Consider the following 16,474-nt stretch of genomic DNA (forward strand, 5'->3'; position numbering starts at 1 on the left):
CTGATTATGAACATGAATATGCTTTGTGAGTAGTTACGTTTGTTCCTGAGGACATGGGTTAAGTCTTGCTATTAGTAGTCATGTGAATTTGGTATTCGTTCGATATTTTGAGGAGATGTATGTTGTCTCTCCTCTAGTGGTGTTATGTGAACGTCGACTACATGACACTTCACCATTATTTGGGCCTAGAGGAAGGCATTGGGAAGTAATAAGTAGATGATGGGTTGCTAGAGTGACAGAAGCTTAAACCCTAGTTTATGCATTGCTTCGTAAGGGGCTGATTTGGATCCATATGTTTCATGCTATGGTTAGGTTTACCTTAATACTTTTGTTGTAGTTGCGGATGCTTGCAATACGGGTTAATCATAAGTGGGATGCTTGTCCAACTAAGGGCAGTAACCAAGCACTGGTCCACCCACATATCAAATTATCAAAGTACCGAACACGAATCATATGAGCGTGATGAAACTAGCTTGACGATAATTCCCATGTGTCCTCGGGAGCGCTTTTCTCATTATAAGAAATTTTCCAGGCTTGTCCTTTGCTACAAAAAGGATTGGGCCACCTTGCTGCACCTTATTTATCTTAATTGCTTGTTACTCGTTACAAATTATCTTATCACAAAACTATCTATTACCTACAATTTCAGTGCTTACAGAGAATACCTTACTAAAAACCGCTTGTCATTTCCTTCTGCTCCTCATTGGGTTCGACACTCTTACTTATCGAAAGGACTAAGATATATCCCCTATACTTGTGGGTCATCAAGACTCTTTTCTGGCGCCGTTGCCGGGGAGTGAAGCGCCTTTGGTGAGTGGAACTTGGTAAGGAAACATTTATATAGTGTGCTGAAATTTTTTGTCACTTGTTACTATGGAAACTAATCCTTTGAGGGGCTTGTTCGGGGCATCTTCGCCCCAACCAGAAGAGTAAAGAGTTGCTCATCAACCTACTGAACCTACTAAAAATTTTTACTTTGAAATTCCTTCGGGTATGATAGAGAAACTGCTAGCTAATCCCTTTGCAGGAGATGGAACATTGCATCCAGATTTACACTTTATCTTTGTGGATGAAGTTTGTGGATTATTTAAGCTTGCAGGTGTTCCCGATGACGTTGTTAAGAGGAAGGTCTTCTTTTTATCTTTGAAGGGAGATGCATTGACGTGGTATAGGCTATGTGATGATACGGGATCTTGGAACTATAAACGATTGAAGTTGAAATTTCACCAAAAGTTCTATCCTATGCATCTTGTTCACCGTGATCGTAATTACATATATAATTTCTGGCCTCGCTCAAGCTTGGGGGAGGCTTAAGTCAATGTTATATTCATGACCCAATCATGAGATCTCAGGAGAAATGATTATTCAAAATTTTTATGCTCGGCTTTCTCTCAATGATCGCACCATGCTCGATACTTCCTGTGCTAGTTCTTATATGCTAAAGACTACTGAATTCAAGTGGGACTTATTGGAAAGAATTAAATGCAACTCTGAAGATTGGGGTTCCAACGATGGTAAGGAGTCAGGTATAACACCTAAGTTTGATTGTGTTAAATCTTTTATGGATACCGATGCTTTTCGAGAATTTAGCGCTAAATATGGACTTGACTCTAAGATAGTAGCTTCTTTCTGTGAATCTTTTGCTGCTCACGTTGATCTCCCTAAGGAGAAGTGGTTTAAATATAATCCTCCCATTAAAGTAAAAGTAGTTGCACCTATTACAGTTGAAGAAAAAACTGTTACTTATAATGATCCTATTGTTCCTACTACTTACGTTGAGAAACCACCTTTTCCTGTTAGAATAAAGGATCATGCTAAAGCTTCAACTGTCGTTCGTAAAAGTAATACTAGAACATACACCTCCTGAGCAAATTAAAGTTGAACCTAGTATTGTAGAAAAATAAAAATCAATGCCCAAAGAAAAAAAACTGTTTTTGAGAAAATACCTTTTTTTTTCTAAATCTCCACATGTGGTATTTCTTCACGAAATTTTGTATCCGGTTCGAAGACAAGACATGAGCAGTTTCACTGTCAATACAATTCAGATTGTTTCTAAGGTTTTATCTATTTTTTCTATTACTGTTCAGCTGGGTGCACATGAGCCTAGGTTCCAAAACACCTCACCCGAAACCGGAAATCGTAGAAACGTTTTTGGAAAAGCATTGAAACCAGCCACTACCCCAAACAGACATTTTCATGACGGCCAGACACGTTCGTGACGGGCGCGAAACCTCCTTCAGGAATGTGTACGTGTTCCTGACGTGGATGGTCAACCGAGGGGAAAGATCGTTACGTTCCTGACGCTCTCGGTAATAACCTTCAGGAATGAGAATAACCTTCAGGAACGCAGTTGCACGTTCGCGTCGGGACACTATCCACGTCGCGAATCACTTTGCACACCTTCAGGAACGTATATGTGACCGTCAGGAAGATACCTACGCAGGACCCGGAGATATTTTCGCTTCTGAGGCGCGTGATATTTTCGTTTGGAGAGTGAAAAGCGCGCTGAAATTTCGTTCCCGGGGTGTATTTCGCGCGACTTGCGCTCTCAACAGGAGGGCTTGGTCAAAACACAGGAGGGCTTGGTCAAAATACCTAGAACCCGATCCACTTCTCCCCATCGAGATACTCCTCCCACTCCCCCGTCCAGCGCCGCCACTTCCCCCGTACCGGCCGTCCAGTTCCGATCAGCCGCCCCCCCTAGCCGTCGAGCGCCGCCCACATCGCCGTCGAGCGCCACCCCCCTCGCCGTCGAGCGCCACCCCAACTCGCCGGTGACGTCCAGATCCGCCTCCCTGGCCGGCGATTTCCAGATCCGCCTCCCTCCCCGTGCAGAGGTGACTCCCTGCCCGTCCAGGCCCTCTTTCTCATCTTCCCTACCCAATCTGGTTGTTGTGTCAAATAGTTTAGATGTGCTGCACAGCTACAAAAAAGTCTATTTCATTCTTAATTCTGAATATGTAACTTTTGTGCATTTTATGTCCATGCAAAGAACTTCTGTATGTTGAAAAAAGATGCTATTTACGATTGAAAATTAGTTTCAAATCTGTGTACAGTGGTACATTTTGCCTTTTTAGTTAACAATTTCATTTTGTACTTAAACGATGTTGATTGAGTAATCTTGTAGTACTTGTGATAAATTCGCTATGTTTCTGCAGTGGCTCATTATCATTTATTCAGACCAAAAGCGTGTTGGTAAGTTGCATTCAGTTTCATTTGACCTCCCAGTATGGGTAGTTTGTTGAAAAAACATGTTCCCTTATGTAGGGGAAGATGTATGACCCTGCAGAATGAGTTAGAAATTATGCTTCTATATAATGTGGTGGATTATGGATCACTAATGTAATTTGTGTTCTCAGATATTTCTTTTTGGAGGTCAAGTAACTATGGATCTATCTTTTTGGAGGTCAAGTAACTATGGAAGGATGACCACGGGGAGGGATTGCTCCTTGTAAGCAGCAAGGTACAAAATGCTTTATTTGTCCATATATTGTTATCATGTGTCAACTCTTCTGTGGGTAACCATATGGGCACATGTTCAATAAATCATGCTTGGTGTGTTTGGCGGCATCCTTGTCCATATATTGCTATCCCTAACCACCTGAGAACAGAATAGAAGATGTCTTTCATGTATATTTTGACTAACCACCTGAGAATGATTATTTGTTCTCGTACATGTTTTCTTTCCTTGTAGATAATTGATAGAACATTTATTCATTTAGCATTTAGAGCCTTTTTGCAGCACAATTTAAACTTTTACCTCCTCTCCAATGACGACGCTGCTCTTCCCCAACGACAGCTTGCTGCTGAACTCTGTCAACACCTGCTGCTAATCGTCTCTTGCATCTACATGTTCCTGTTCTTCTCCATCTTCAAAGCCACGTCTTAGACTGCTGCAACACCAAGCTCCAGAAGCCAAATTTATGTTCTGTACTCCATTATCTCACCTCTTCCCTCGCTGATTTCTTGAACCCCTTGCTTGTTCAGTTAGTGTGATGTCTGTTCCTTTATGCTTCCAATTGAGATGATCTAGTTCTAGTTTTATCACCTTAGTATTTCAATTATTTGCTCCTTTGCAAGACTGAAGATCCGATGCTCTGTTAGATTTAAATTTCTTGTTCAACTTAAGAGAAAATGTTAGTGTCCTGTTGATTGTGTTCCAGCATGAACTCGTTCTGAACCTCACCTACTGCCGTTTTATTCTATATCGAGTTTTGTCCAAGTTTTGAGTGTTGGTTGTTTGTTAGAAGAGCATCTTCTCTTATGTAGGAAAAGAAGAATGGCCTATGGCAGCAACAAAGATGAACACTTGCAAGTTCATGAAGTTGGAAGTTTGCAAATGTGGTTGAGAGTGGAGATTGTGGCCCCATCAATAATATAATGTTCAAAAGTGTCTTGTAAGTTCCTGCACCTTTGCTCTTTATTCAAAACTACGACAAATGTTAATGTAAAATGTAACATTTTTGTTTTTCAATAAATTGTTTGTTCCATGATCAGTACAGTTGAATTATAATGATGGCATCCTTTGCATTTCTCTTGAACTTGTGTACACAAACATAGAAGTAGAATAGCAAAAGGTTGTCAGTGCATTAGCTTCACCCTGCTGCTCCAATAACACTTATACTACACGATGTATATACCTCTAAACTTGCATTTATGAGTATGTCCCCAGTTATTCTAATTTTCTTCACAAATACAGCTTCTGAGTAGAAGTCGTTGTAGATACTTGGGGCCACCGTTCTCCTCACCAGACCCTTGGGTGGGCGAAGGCCCTCAAGCACCTCCACTTGAACTTCTGGTGAGTAAGTCTGTAAGGAACCACCCCAGGACAGTTCTAGTCATATTAGTCTTTTCTTATCAGCTAGCTTTGCATCGCCCGCCTCCTTGTTTTTAACATTTTCAAGATGATGAATTTTCGGATTGCCTTGCAGCTTGTTTAGGCTCTCCAACTGTTTTAGCTCATGCCCATGTTCCGTCCTTACTTGAAATACAGCAAGTTCTTTTAGTGATGCTAAACTGCTGATGTTCGGAACTTGCATCGCAAAGCTATAAATATGCTGCTTACTGCTAGTTTTCTACATGTAGTGCTAGTTCTGTACTGCCGCATACTTAGATTTTTCCTATGAAGTGATGATTTTGTTTGCTATCACGTAAAGTTGTGAAGGGGGTTGGTCATCACAAAATTTCATTTGCCATGAATACTATGGATATAGGTCATTGGATTGCAACCATTTATTTTTTCTTCCCTTTTCTTTTCTTTTGTTCATTATGTTCCGGTTACAATTTAAATAATTGCAGCCTGTACTTGGCAATAAGAGAAGTCTTCTTCACTTGCTTGGTGGCTAGCAACAAGTGTGTCATGAGCTGGAGCTTACCTTTTGGTTTGAAAACCTGTATGTATGACAGTTTTGCCTTTCACCGTTGTTCACTGAAATCTCCTATATTTTTCTGTTGTATAGGTGAATGGAACCTTCCAAGCCCAAGTGAATGCTGATACTCCGTTGGCAGAATGTTCCCATGATGAAGACAATCCTCATGCTACTCATGCGGATGAGCATAGTTCTATTCCAACACAGGACAAACATTTAGGAATTCCAGTAGTATAACTAGTTAATATTGTGAACTGCAGTGCAGTTAGGCTTTCTTTGTCAATTGCTTCTCCTGGCAATTTAGGAATCAACTAGTATGCGTGTTTTGGACTTGGTGACACCTCCTGTCAAGTCGAGCTTCCATGAATCATGACTTGGATATGAATGTGTGGATCTTGTGAACAATGAGATTTAAATAAATTGGATGGGTACATTGTGACCTAGGAATTGGTTGTGATTTTAAACCGGGTCGTGTGACCTTTGTGTACGCATGATTGTCAAAAGATTTGCATGTGGCTGTGAATATATACTGTTTTGCAATAATATTTTTGGTTTGTCTTGGTTGATTCCTGACGACTGTTTTCATACTTTCCTGACGAAGCTAGCCGTCATGGATATATGTTGAGCTCATTCCTGATGGTATGGTCCTGAGAGCCACGGAAGATGTTCCTGACGGTATCTCCTGACGGTGGGGCCGTCAGGACTTTGAGTTTGGGAGGCGAGGGGCTCCCTCAGGAATTGCCGTCAGGAACACTATTCGTGACGGGGACCGTCAGGAACAACCCTCTTTCCTAACAAGCTGTTTCTGACGGGAAATTCCTGACGGCAGGGGCTCATTCCTGACGAAAACTGTTGATTCCTGACGGATTTTGGCCGTCAGGAAAAAGTCAGTTTGGGGTAGTGAGCCGGCTGATTTCTGTCAACGCATCGGTCGTGCGCCGCGCCGTTGGATTGCTCGTGATCCAGCGGTCCAATTTCCCTCGCGGGTTCTGCTTGTGTATAAAAACCAATTTTTACGTGGTGGGCACCATCCATGTGGGGATCAACATGCAATTTTTACGAGTACGTAGGAGGATGCGGCATATTGCTTCGTACACCCATAGCGGTGCTCTCCTTAGCTGAAAAACATATCTGAGTTTTTGGCTAGACCTTCTGGGTAAACAATAGCTCATAGCACATAGGAGTATCTAGGATAAAAGATGATGGAAATCAACCCGCTCACCCTTCTCGGAATGCTCCGTGGAATAGTCCGTCGCCGGAGATGAAGCACGAGGTGGTCGCCCTTGCAGCCACCTGGGCAGTCCCGTCATGCTAGGCGGATCGAGTAGGGCATGCTGGATAGCTTGCCCGAGGTCTTCGATGAGGACGACCCCTTGTTATAGACGGTCTACGACGCGCCGGACCCGGCGCCTGTGCAAGCCGGCTTGATCATGAAGCAGGCACAGACGCACCACAACACCGTCATGACGGAGGAGGAGCAGCATGCGCCGGCTCCTATGTCGGCATTTAGGAAGGTGAAGGAGGAGCAAAAGTAAAATGTGTTCCTCCTCAAGCAGCACCGGCTGGCGGAGGGCCAGATCTACGGCGAGCACGCAAGCGTGGAGGCCATGGCCATCATGGTGGCGACGTACCCGAAATTTGTTGCGGAGCAGCGCCCGCTCTATGAGGCCGCGTGTGCCGCTTGCAACAAAGCTCGGTCGCAGGCAGACACGGACGCGGCCGCACAATTGCTCGCGGCACAGTAGGCCGAAGATGAGAATGCCGCCAGCTGCGCATCCATTGCGCCGCCGTCCAACTTTCGACGGCACATGTGGCCATCGAGCGATGGGCCATACACGTCCATCATCGACCTCACGTCCACCGGTATCAAGGACGGACATGTCACCCTCTCCTCCGAGGATGGGTACGGTATGGTATGCGGCAGGGCATGATGTCGCAAGTGAGCCGGTCCGTCTTTCGTGTTCTTTTCTTCCTTGTCGGGGACCGCATCTTAACCTCACTTGAGCCATGCCGCCGTTCATAGAGGCGGCAGATGGAGGTCGTGGTTGCCGATGCAGAATGCAAAGTGGATGCTGGCTGCTGTCGTACGATAGGTTTAGGGTTCCTTTTTTCTAAATGTTCGAAATATAATGAAAATCCATCGTGTTTGTATTAATATTATCCGGTTTATATGAAAATCCGCTGTGTTTACATGAAAATTCGTTGTGTCTGCATGAATCTCATCTGGTTTATATGAAAGTTCGTAGTGTTTAAACAGTGAATGAAATGAATGCGGGTAGCGTTGGATGGATGTCTCCTGTATTAATGTACGCAGACTGGTCCCTTGTCCGTGAACAGATGCTGGAGCAAATTTGAGGGTCGGATAGAGATGGTCTAGGTTTGTGGGTGGCGGGGTTCACTTTTACAAGTTTGTGGTTGAAAATATTCATCACGGACCGTGCAAGTTTCTGGACATCAGGGGTATCTTTACCCCTAAGTGAAATTTTCCTACTTACCCCTTATTTCATCTCTAAACCACATAGAAAATGCCACTGAAATCTGGGAATGGGAGCAGCCAGCGAAAAGCCCAAAACCGCCGTCACCGCACCCGTAAAGCCCAAAAGTGCCAGCGTCGATGACTTGGTGTTTGTCCCCAACCTTTGCTCAGCCCCTCTGCTCACCAACACGGGGCCAGTTACTCAAAAAAAAAAAACCAACACGGGGCCACTGCACCGGCGGCATTCACAGCAGGTTTAAAAAAAACTGTGTAGTGCTGAAGTGTGAAATTCACACATGCTCACTCAATATGCACATCTGTTTTGCAAAATATATTTTTCTCACTCATGGATTGTAACATCATGTTTGTACAATTAGAATTATTAATTCCAGAATATTTATGAGCCAGTTATGGTTCGAAAAACAGTTTCAATGAACCAGTGTCTGGGGTTGTTTCCCTCGAAGACATGTTCGTACTTTGTTGTTTCCTTGCTGGTTAGGTGTTCTCCTGTGATTGTTGTTTTTGTCAAATGATCACACCGAAATCTAGTTCCCATATTATTTCTTTCAACTCCTGTTATTTGTTGAATGTGTTCTACTAATCATATGCTTGAAAGAAACCCCGGTGGCATGCTTAGTCTGTCATGTTTTGCTTCATGTTTTTGTCTCATAGCCTGTATTTTCTGTTATTAGTTAGCTTTCTAAACTATTGTTCTTGCAATATTTTTTCTCGATATTATCTGTGATTGCACGGTCAACATGCGACATGTTTGTTTTGTAGATCCATTTGTTAGCACCTCTTTCTCTGATATTAACAACCATTATGCAATGGGTATACACTTAGCTAATGTTGTTGATAGTTGTAACAGGTACAATTTTATATAGCAGGATGCACACTTGTGTTTTTGTTTTCAATCTATTTCGTGTTTCAGTTTCCTTTTAGAAAAAGAAGCATCTAGCTATAATTTCTTTTGTACTATTTTGTCTTTGCTTGATGAGTTGTGCATTGTGGGGATAACTTTGAGCTTGTTAGTTCTCAAGATTGTTGTCTTCATTGGAGCTTTTAGGCATTATATGAAACTTCATCCATTGTTTGGACCATAAATTATAGGGATGATATCGCTGCAGTTATTTGCATCATCAATTATATGGCTTACAACTAGGGGCAGCGACGACGACGATATCCACACGGGGCGGGTGCAAGTGACTCGTGGATCTCGGCATTATATGTATACTGGATGGATAAACTGTATATATGTTGGATGTACGGATGAACTGTATGTATGGATGGACCGTATAAATGAAATATAGTGTATTTCTTTTAAATCCACAAATAGTTACTAGACTGCGTGCAAGTTCACACTGGCACCTGCCACCGGCAATAAGACACACGCTACTAGTAGCCAGTTACCAGTGGCTAGTTACCGCAGAAAAAGTTTTAGTCTTGAAACAGGGAAGTGTGACTAAAGAAAATAGCGCAATGGGACTCTTGGCCCTGTTCCTCAAGCATCAAAGTCCATACTCTAGCAGCTCAAATACTTCTAATGCAAGTATCCGAGTGGTATATATAGGCATAGCAACTTGGAATTAAAGGAATAAATGCATAAACTCTCAAATTTTCAACATACCTGGATACTTTCTATTTCATGAAGCCTGTCAATTATGTCTTGTGCACTAGCTGGTCTGTCCTTTGGATTAAACTGTGTGCAATTTAAAGCTATCTCGTGGCATACACGTATTTCTTCGTAGTGTGTGTCTTGTTTTGATCTCTCCAACCTATCACTCCAACTTTCAACCACCTAAAGAATTGCAGTGGTGAGTTATGGTCATGGATCTGCAACAACTTTTCTATATAGGAAACTCCAATATGTATAGTATATACCAACCACATGCATTCAGGCAGAAAACTAAAAAACAAAAATTCAAGAGTAAACCATGTCCCATAAATTGAAGTCAGATCTATGACCATATAAGTTGCACTTTAATATTCGACCAAAAAAATGTTAGGTCCTTCTTGCAAACAATAACCTATGTGAATATATTTATTTGTACGACCTTTTCCTTTCCAGGTTTGCTTGTACTTTTGTTAGTAGTGCCAAGTTTCTTCAAATACTTACATTTCTTACCTTCAAAGACTTGGGGTACTTGTATACCTTTTAAGTTTCCATTTATTCCTAAGGACCTAACAGGTGTGCTTCCAGAAATGATACTATGCAGCATCTCAAACCAAAATGTAATGAAAATATGCGAAGTAGAAGCGTGACAACTATTTTAAAGTTGTCTCTTCTTAGCCAAGAAGGAAATTGATCTTTTATCTGTGTAAAAATGGCATATATTATTGTTCTTACATCCTCAGTTGCTTGATGCCCCCTCTGCCCGGTCAGTATTTCCATGATAATAATACCAAGACTATACAAGTCGGCCCTGGGTGTGATTCCACTCCCTTCATAACGTTCTGGTGCCAAATATCCCCTGTATGCAAATATAAAAGGTCTGATTGGTTAATCTACAAATAGATTGCAATTAAATCACATAGCACAAAAGACTGAGCTTTCAAGAGGAGTTCACTAGCTTACGTTGTTCCTGATATAGTTTTGGTAAGCACTTGACTTTGATTTTCATCTAAGCATCTTGACAGGCCAAAATCAGTTATTTTCGGCACCATGTCATCGTCGAGCAGTATATTGGCGGGTTTCAGATCCAAGTGAATAATGCGATTGTCATGCAGGTATTGCAAACCGTCACAGATCCCTTTGATTATTTTGTAGCATGTTTCCCACTCACGTTGTCCATCTATGAAGGAGAGAGGAGAAACCGGGTTTATGATTTGAGATACTTGATGTGTAAACTTTTAAATAATTTGTAGTACATGAAGAAACTAAGGAGAAAAGTTAGAGGACACATGGTCGTACTGATATACTTATCAAGACTCCCTTTTGGTATATACTCAAAGCAGAACAATCTTTGGTGGACATCTGCCATGATAAGTTTCTCGTCGTATATTTCCATATTTCTTTGTCTGTCATCACAATATCCAAGAAATCTTACTATATTTTTGTGTTTTGCCCGCATCAGGCATTCAATCTCCCGGTCAAATTCTGTTTCATGCATATAAGCTTTGGACAGTCTCTTCACCGCGACCTCCCCATTGCCAAGTTTTCCCTATATATTACCAACAGGTGTTACAATCGATATGGATATTCAAATCAAGCGTGATTAACATTCGAATGTATTTCTTTACCCAAAAAATACCTTATAAACAACTGCAAATCCACCGCGTCCGATCACCAGCTCATTGGAGAAATTCTCAGTGATGGCCTCCAAAAGTGATAATGGCAGGGCCTTGGGCTCAGCGGTTTCATCGACTAATATATGCTCTAGGCCACATCGTGCGGCAGTGGCTTTGTGGTCCATTTGTAGTCAGTAGGTTCTTTAACCTGGAAACGATAGCAAGGTCAGCATGAATGTATGAGAAATTGTTTTGGCTGCCAAACCAAGTATTTTTACCGAGGGTTACCAGAGTTTGTGGTTGCCATGGAGTAATACATAATTATTGAACTCTTTCCGCGCAAAACCAATATGCTAGCATAGTCGTAGATAACCTGCTATAACTTCAGTGCTAAGGTTGCAAGTTCTACCCCTGCTAGCCGCATCTTTGTTTTCCACATCTTGTGGGGAAAACATAAAAACAATGAATGACTAGGTAACCAAATTAGAAATTTGCATATAGTATAAACCTATATACTAGCTGCTAGATCCAAATCACCAATTACCCAGGCAGCTAGTTGATGAGGTAATATCTATATTATGCAAACTGAGAGCAGTACTTGTAGGATCGAAAGTATGTCTAGAGGGGGGGGTGATTAGACTACTTGACCAAATAAAAACTTAACCTTTTCCCTATTTTAGTTCATGGCAGATTTTAGCTATCTTAGGACAAGTCAAGCAATCATCACACAATTCAAGCAAGCATGCAAAGAGTATATTGGCAGAGGAAAGTAAAGCATGCAACTTGAAAGAATGTAAAGGGAAGGGTTTGAAGGATTCAAACGCAATTGAAAACACGGATGTTTTTCCCGTGGTTCGGATAGGTGGTGCTATCCTACATCCACGTTGATGGAGACTTCAACCCACGAAGGGTAACGGTTGCGCGAGTCCACGGAGGGCTCCACCCACGAAGGGTCCACGAAGAAGCAACCTTGTCTATCCCACCATGGCCATCGCCCATAAAGGACTTGCCTCACTAGCGGTAGATCTTCACGAAGTAGGTGATCTCCTTGCCCTTACAAACTCCTTGGTTCAACTCCACAATCTTGTCGGAGGCTTCCAAGTGACACCTAGCCAATCTAGGAGACACCACTCTCCAAGAAGTAACAAATGGTGTGTTGATGATGAACTCCTTGCTCTTGTGCTTCAAGTGATAGTCTCCCCAACACTCAACTCTCTCTCATAGGATTTGGATCTGGTGGAAAGAAGGTTTGAGTGGAAAGCAACTTGGGGAAGGCTAGAGATCAAGATTCATATGGTAGGAATGGAATATCTTGGTCTCAACCTGATAGCTCTCTCTCAGAATGAAGAGGAGGTGGAGGGGTATATATAGCCTCCACACAAAATCCAACCGTTACACACAATCTACCAATCTCGGTGGGACCGAATCATCAAACTCGGTCGGACCGAAAAGGTAAACCTAGTGACCGTTAGAGATTTCGGTGGGACTGACATGCAACTCGGTAGGACCGATTCGGTTAGGGTTTGGGCACAAGTAATCTCGGTGAGGCCGATTACACAAACTCAGTGAGACCGAGTTTGGCAATAAGCTAACCAGAGAGTTGGTCAGGTAAACTCGGTGGGACCGACTTGCTCTTTCGGTGAGACCGAGAAGTTACAAGAAGGAAACAGAGAGTGTACATTGCAATCTCGGTGAGACCGATTCGCTCTTTCGGTGAGACCGAAAAGTTACGAAAGGGAAACAGAGAGTTTGCAATTCCATCTCGGTGAGACCGAGATCCTTATCGGTAGGACCGAATTGCTAGGATTTGGCAGTGGCAAATGACAAGTGAAACTCGGTGGCGCCGGATAGAAAGAATCGGTATGACCGAGTTTGGCTTAGAGTTTAGGTCATTTGTGGCTATGGAAAAGTGGTTGAGGATTTTGGAGCATATCACCAAACACATAAAGCAAGAGGCTCATTAAGCAACACCTCATCCCTCCTTGATAGTATTGGCTTTTCCTAAAGACTCAATGTGATCTTGGATCACTAAAATATAAAATGAAGAGTCTTGAACTTTTGAGCTTGAGCCAATTCTTTGTCCTTAGCATTTTGAGGGTTCCACTTTCACATCCATGCCATGCCAATCATTGAGCTTTCCTGAAATAATCATCTTGGAATAGCATTAGCTCAATGAGCTATATGTTGTTATGAATTACCAAAACCACCTAGGGATAGTTGCACTTTCAGTACTGCTGCTGCGAGTCAAACTATCCCGAGTCCGGTCGGCTTTCAGCGTAGTCGCTAGCTGCAGATTGGTCGGAAGTTGATCTGCCAGAGCGCTGCGATCAATGGTGAATCAGCAGACGGCAGATCCGCACTCGCAAATAACAAGCCAACCTACATATATGCATCTCAAACAAGATCTACACTACCTGGAGGCCTTGTTGCTTGCTGCCGAGTGAAGTGAAGTGAAGTGAAGGCGATGGAGCTTCAGATCGATTTACATGCTAGTACCTGGACACGCCCTGCTGCCGCCGCCGCCGAGCGAAGGTGAGGGAGAGAAGGGGCGGAGGGGATGTGAGTGGTATCAGGTCAAGGGCGCTTTGATAGCAGGGATACAAAGACAGACAATCAGTGTGCACGTTTTATAATTATTAGGTCCTCTAGGTGCGCTGCGTGTGCGTCCATCTGCGTGTGTGGGGAGGCAGCAGGTCCTCATCCCCACGTAAAGACAACGTGGGTAAGCCAGCAGCTGAACTGGAGAGAATGACAAACTGCAGTCCGTTTATCCTTCTATATTCCCGTATTTTATGGTACCAAGATTACCAATCAAGTCCCTTCTGAATGAAATATTCGATGAGGATAAAGTGCAATAGTATTATTCTTACCGCGAGCAATGATGTATTGGAAGATTGGCATTGCCTCGCGAGATGTCTTCCTATAAACGAATCTTCGACCCGTCCTTTAACATAAAAGTATGCAGAGAATCATATTTGTGAGGACAGAGTTAACCAAAACCTGACTTCCTCCAACTAAGACTACTCACAATAGGAGTAACATATGTGGTACCATCATACTTATCTAGACAAAGTAGATGATGTGCAAGTAATTAATGAAGAAAGAGAGCCATGTGGTAACATAGCTAGTTACTAGTAGTATGAGTAACATCGAAAATGCTCTTTAGAGCTCGAGCTCCATGAAGCCCGGGTTTGACTTGGTCAAAATTCAAACTTTCACGTTTTAAAAAAATTTGAAAAAAAATTCACACATACTTAGAGACATAAAGCATATGTCTGTAAATTTTCAGGACAAAACACCTTAAAATGAGTGCTACACAAAAGGAACAAATCTGAGACTTTTTAATAGATGCACTATTCATCCTCAAAGTCTATGAATTTGTCTTTTTTGCACAGATCGCATTTTAGGGTATCTCATCCTCAAACTTCACATACATACACATAACATCCTTGTTTACTTGTATGATTTTTTTTCAGATTTTTTGAAATTGAAAAATACGAATTTTGAATTTTTAAAAAAATCCGGCCTCCATGGAGGCCGAGCTTCAAAACGCCCTAATCGAGTAACATAACACATATCAAGACAAGATGAGTCTACAGCCTAATAAATAAAGTGTTGCATGACACCACATATTGTGGCTATAGACTAGTAATATACGCATGTTACTACTCTAAGTTACTCCCCATTATGGCTAGTCTAGGAGCAGATGAGAGTACCATTATTTTCTCCCCTTCTTGAGATTCACGTTGAATAGTTTTGTGGACTTCGGGACTACCCATCTACTATATGCGGTCTTGGATAATTTATTGTAGTCATGCTAGCACTAAAATAAAGTTCTTCTTTTTGGCTTTTCCTAAAGGGGATCGACCATCGATGAGGCCTAATTAATTGTAGCCACACACATTATCAATGCTGGAGAAGACTAGATCTGGTCATTTCTTTTCGTTTTCCCGTGAGAAGACTAGAAACCATCTTCTATTGAGCGTGTACAAATAACATCGTGGTGTAAATCTCATCCTCGACATCCCATTGTCAGTTTTTTTTCGGTTTTTTGCGTTCAAATCTGTTGCTCTTCAAGCTGCACTGGTGGGTTACCTCTTTGATAGTCAACCACTGCATCAAGCGATACACATAATCATTTATTAAGACAAATAAATGATCAACTTGTGAAAACCATCTCAAATAACCAAACAAAGACAAGAGATAAAACAAATAGATACGACCCACAAAAATAGGACACCGACAGCCATCTAAATGGGTTGTAGTCCGTGCTATCACCCCCCATCAGTTCCATCCAAAGTCCATAAGCTCTATCATTTCCGCATGGCATAGTAATGACCATGCACCGTCCATCCAGATGCTCGGTAGATGACCTGCATTTTTTTAACACTTATCCTGTTAAACACACAATCGTTCAGACAAATACATTTTACATTCAATTTAATAATCAATTGTGGCATGGATCAACCCTAAGGCCCTTTTCAATGCTCCACCTTACACATGTGCTAAGGCTGACATGTAGGCAAAAAATCTGATGTGACAAGGTAATAAAGAGAAGAGAGGTTAGTATGGTGATCCCGGAAAGAACCAATGCCAAGCACGTGAACCTAGGCAAAAATAATTCAATGAAAGAAACCCACCAATGCATGTAATAGTTCAGTTGCTAAAGCATTAAATGTTAGAAGCACCTATGCATTATGGACATTAGTTGCTAAACTATTTAATGTGCTTAGCACCCCATTTAAGCACCAATGCATTGGAAATGGCATAAGATCCAGTCCAGTAGTGAGCTTATAGCTTGCTTACATGGTAATTTTGCCTATGTGGAGGAGAGAGACATGAAAAAGTAAGGGGAGTGAGCTCTCATGCAGGGGCCTGACTGTATGCGTGCTTCAAGACATATGCAATAAATGTGAGGAAAGAGGTAGACAGAAGATGAGAAAAAGTACTAATCTTATAGCTAACCTTATTGTATGAGTGACAATATGTGTTGGCTATAGATGATATGGCAACATCTTATAGCCGGCAGTTGGCTGTATTATTAGCCATGCTCTAAAGTAGTACTCCCTCCGTCTCGGTTTACAGGGACTGCACGTCGTTGTAGGTTGATAATTTAACTAGCTATATATGTATTATATGTGATGAAGAATATATGTTTAGAAACTACACTGGCTTAAGAATCTAATGATTTACTTTAGATGACATATAACTCATATTTAGTTAGTCGAATGGATGACCTAAAACTATGCGCATGCCCTCTAAATCGAGACGGAGGGAGTAGTTTTGATTTTACTACCCCCGCTTTATCTCTTTAAGAGTGAGATAAATCAAATGGCCCACCTCTTTCCTAATCATGTCGATTAGTAAATTCTGCAAATCAAAGATGTCACCAATGTATATC

General features: G+C 42.0%; 1 protein-coding gene and 1 long non-coding RNA gene across 3 annotated transcripts; one reads left to right on the top strand and one right to left on the bottom strand.

Moving 5' to 3' along the window:
* Window positions 1-2,554: 2,554 nt before the first annotated feature.
* LOC125530700 lies at window positions 2,555-5,739 on the top strand. Of its 2 annotated transcripts, XR_007292974.1 has the most exons (6): window positions 2,555-2,837; window positions 3,159-3,195; window positions 3,360-3,463; window positions 4,270-4,397; window positions 4,700-4,798; window positions 5,460-5,739. It is a non-coding gene; the product is annotated as an uncharacterized LOC125530700 (long non-coding RNA). The 2 variants fall into 2 exon arrangements; XR_007292973.1 differs by lacking the exon at window positions 3,159-3,195 and having other exon boundaries at window positions 2,563-2,837.
* A 3,689-nt stretch (window positions 5,740-9,428) lies between these two features.
* LOC125530699 (putative cysteine-rich receptor-like protein kinase 39) lies at window positions 9,429-11,258 on the bottom strand. The gene is made up of 5 exons (XM_048695095.1): window positions 11,097-11,258; window positions 10,757-11,006; window positions 10,421-10,637; window positions 10,193-10,316; window positions 9,429-9,643 (listed from the first exon to the last, which is right to left on the bottom strand). The coding sequence occupies exons 1-5, from the start codon at window positions 11,256-11,258 to the stop codon at window positions 9,464-9,466; spliced, it is 933 nt and encodes a 310-aa protein (XP_048551052.1). The 3' UTR covers window positions 9,429-9,463.
* Between the last annotated feature and the right edge of the window lie 5,216 nt (window positions 11,259-16,474).

Source organism: Triticum urartu, unplaced genomic scaffold (assembly GCF_003073215.2).
Source record: "Triticum urartu cultivar G1812 unplaced genomic scaffold, Tu2.1 TuUngrouped_contig_6499, whole genome shotgun sequence".
Lineage (NCBI taxonomy): Eukaryota > Viridiplantae > Streptophyta > Magnoliopsida > Poales > Poaceae > Triticum > Triticum urartu.

Bases quoted from the DNA above. Each gene is read 5' to 3' on its own strand.
- LOC125530699 (XM_048695095.1), bottom strand. From the start codon at position 11,258: ATGGACCACAAAGCCACTGCCGCACGATGTGGCCTAGAGCATATATTA. The intron at 11,007-11,096 runs GTATTTTTTGGG...GGTAATATATAG, and splicing joins GATTTGCAGTTGTTTATAAG to GGAAAACTTGGCAATGGGGA. The intron at 9,644-10,192 runs GTAAGAACAATA...GCAATTCTTTAG, and splicing joins GGCATCAAGCAACTGAGGAT to GTGGTTGAAAGTTGGAGTGA.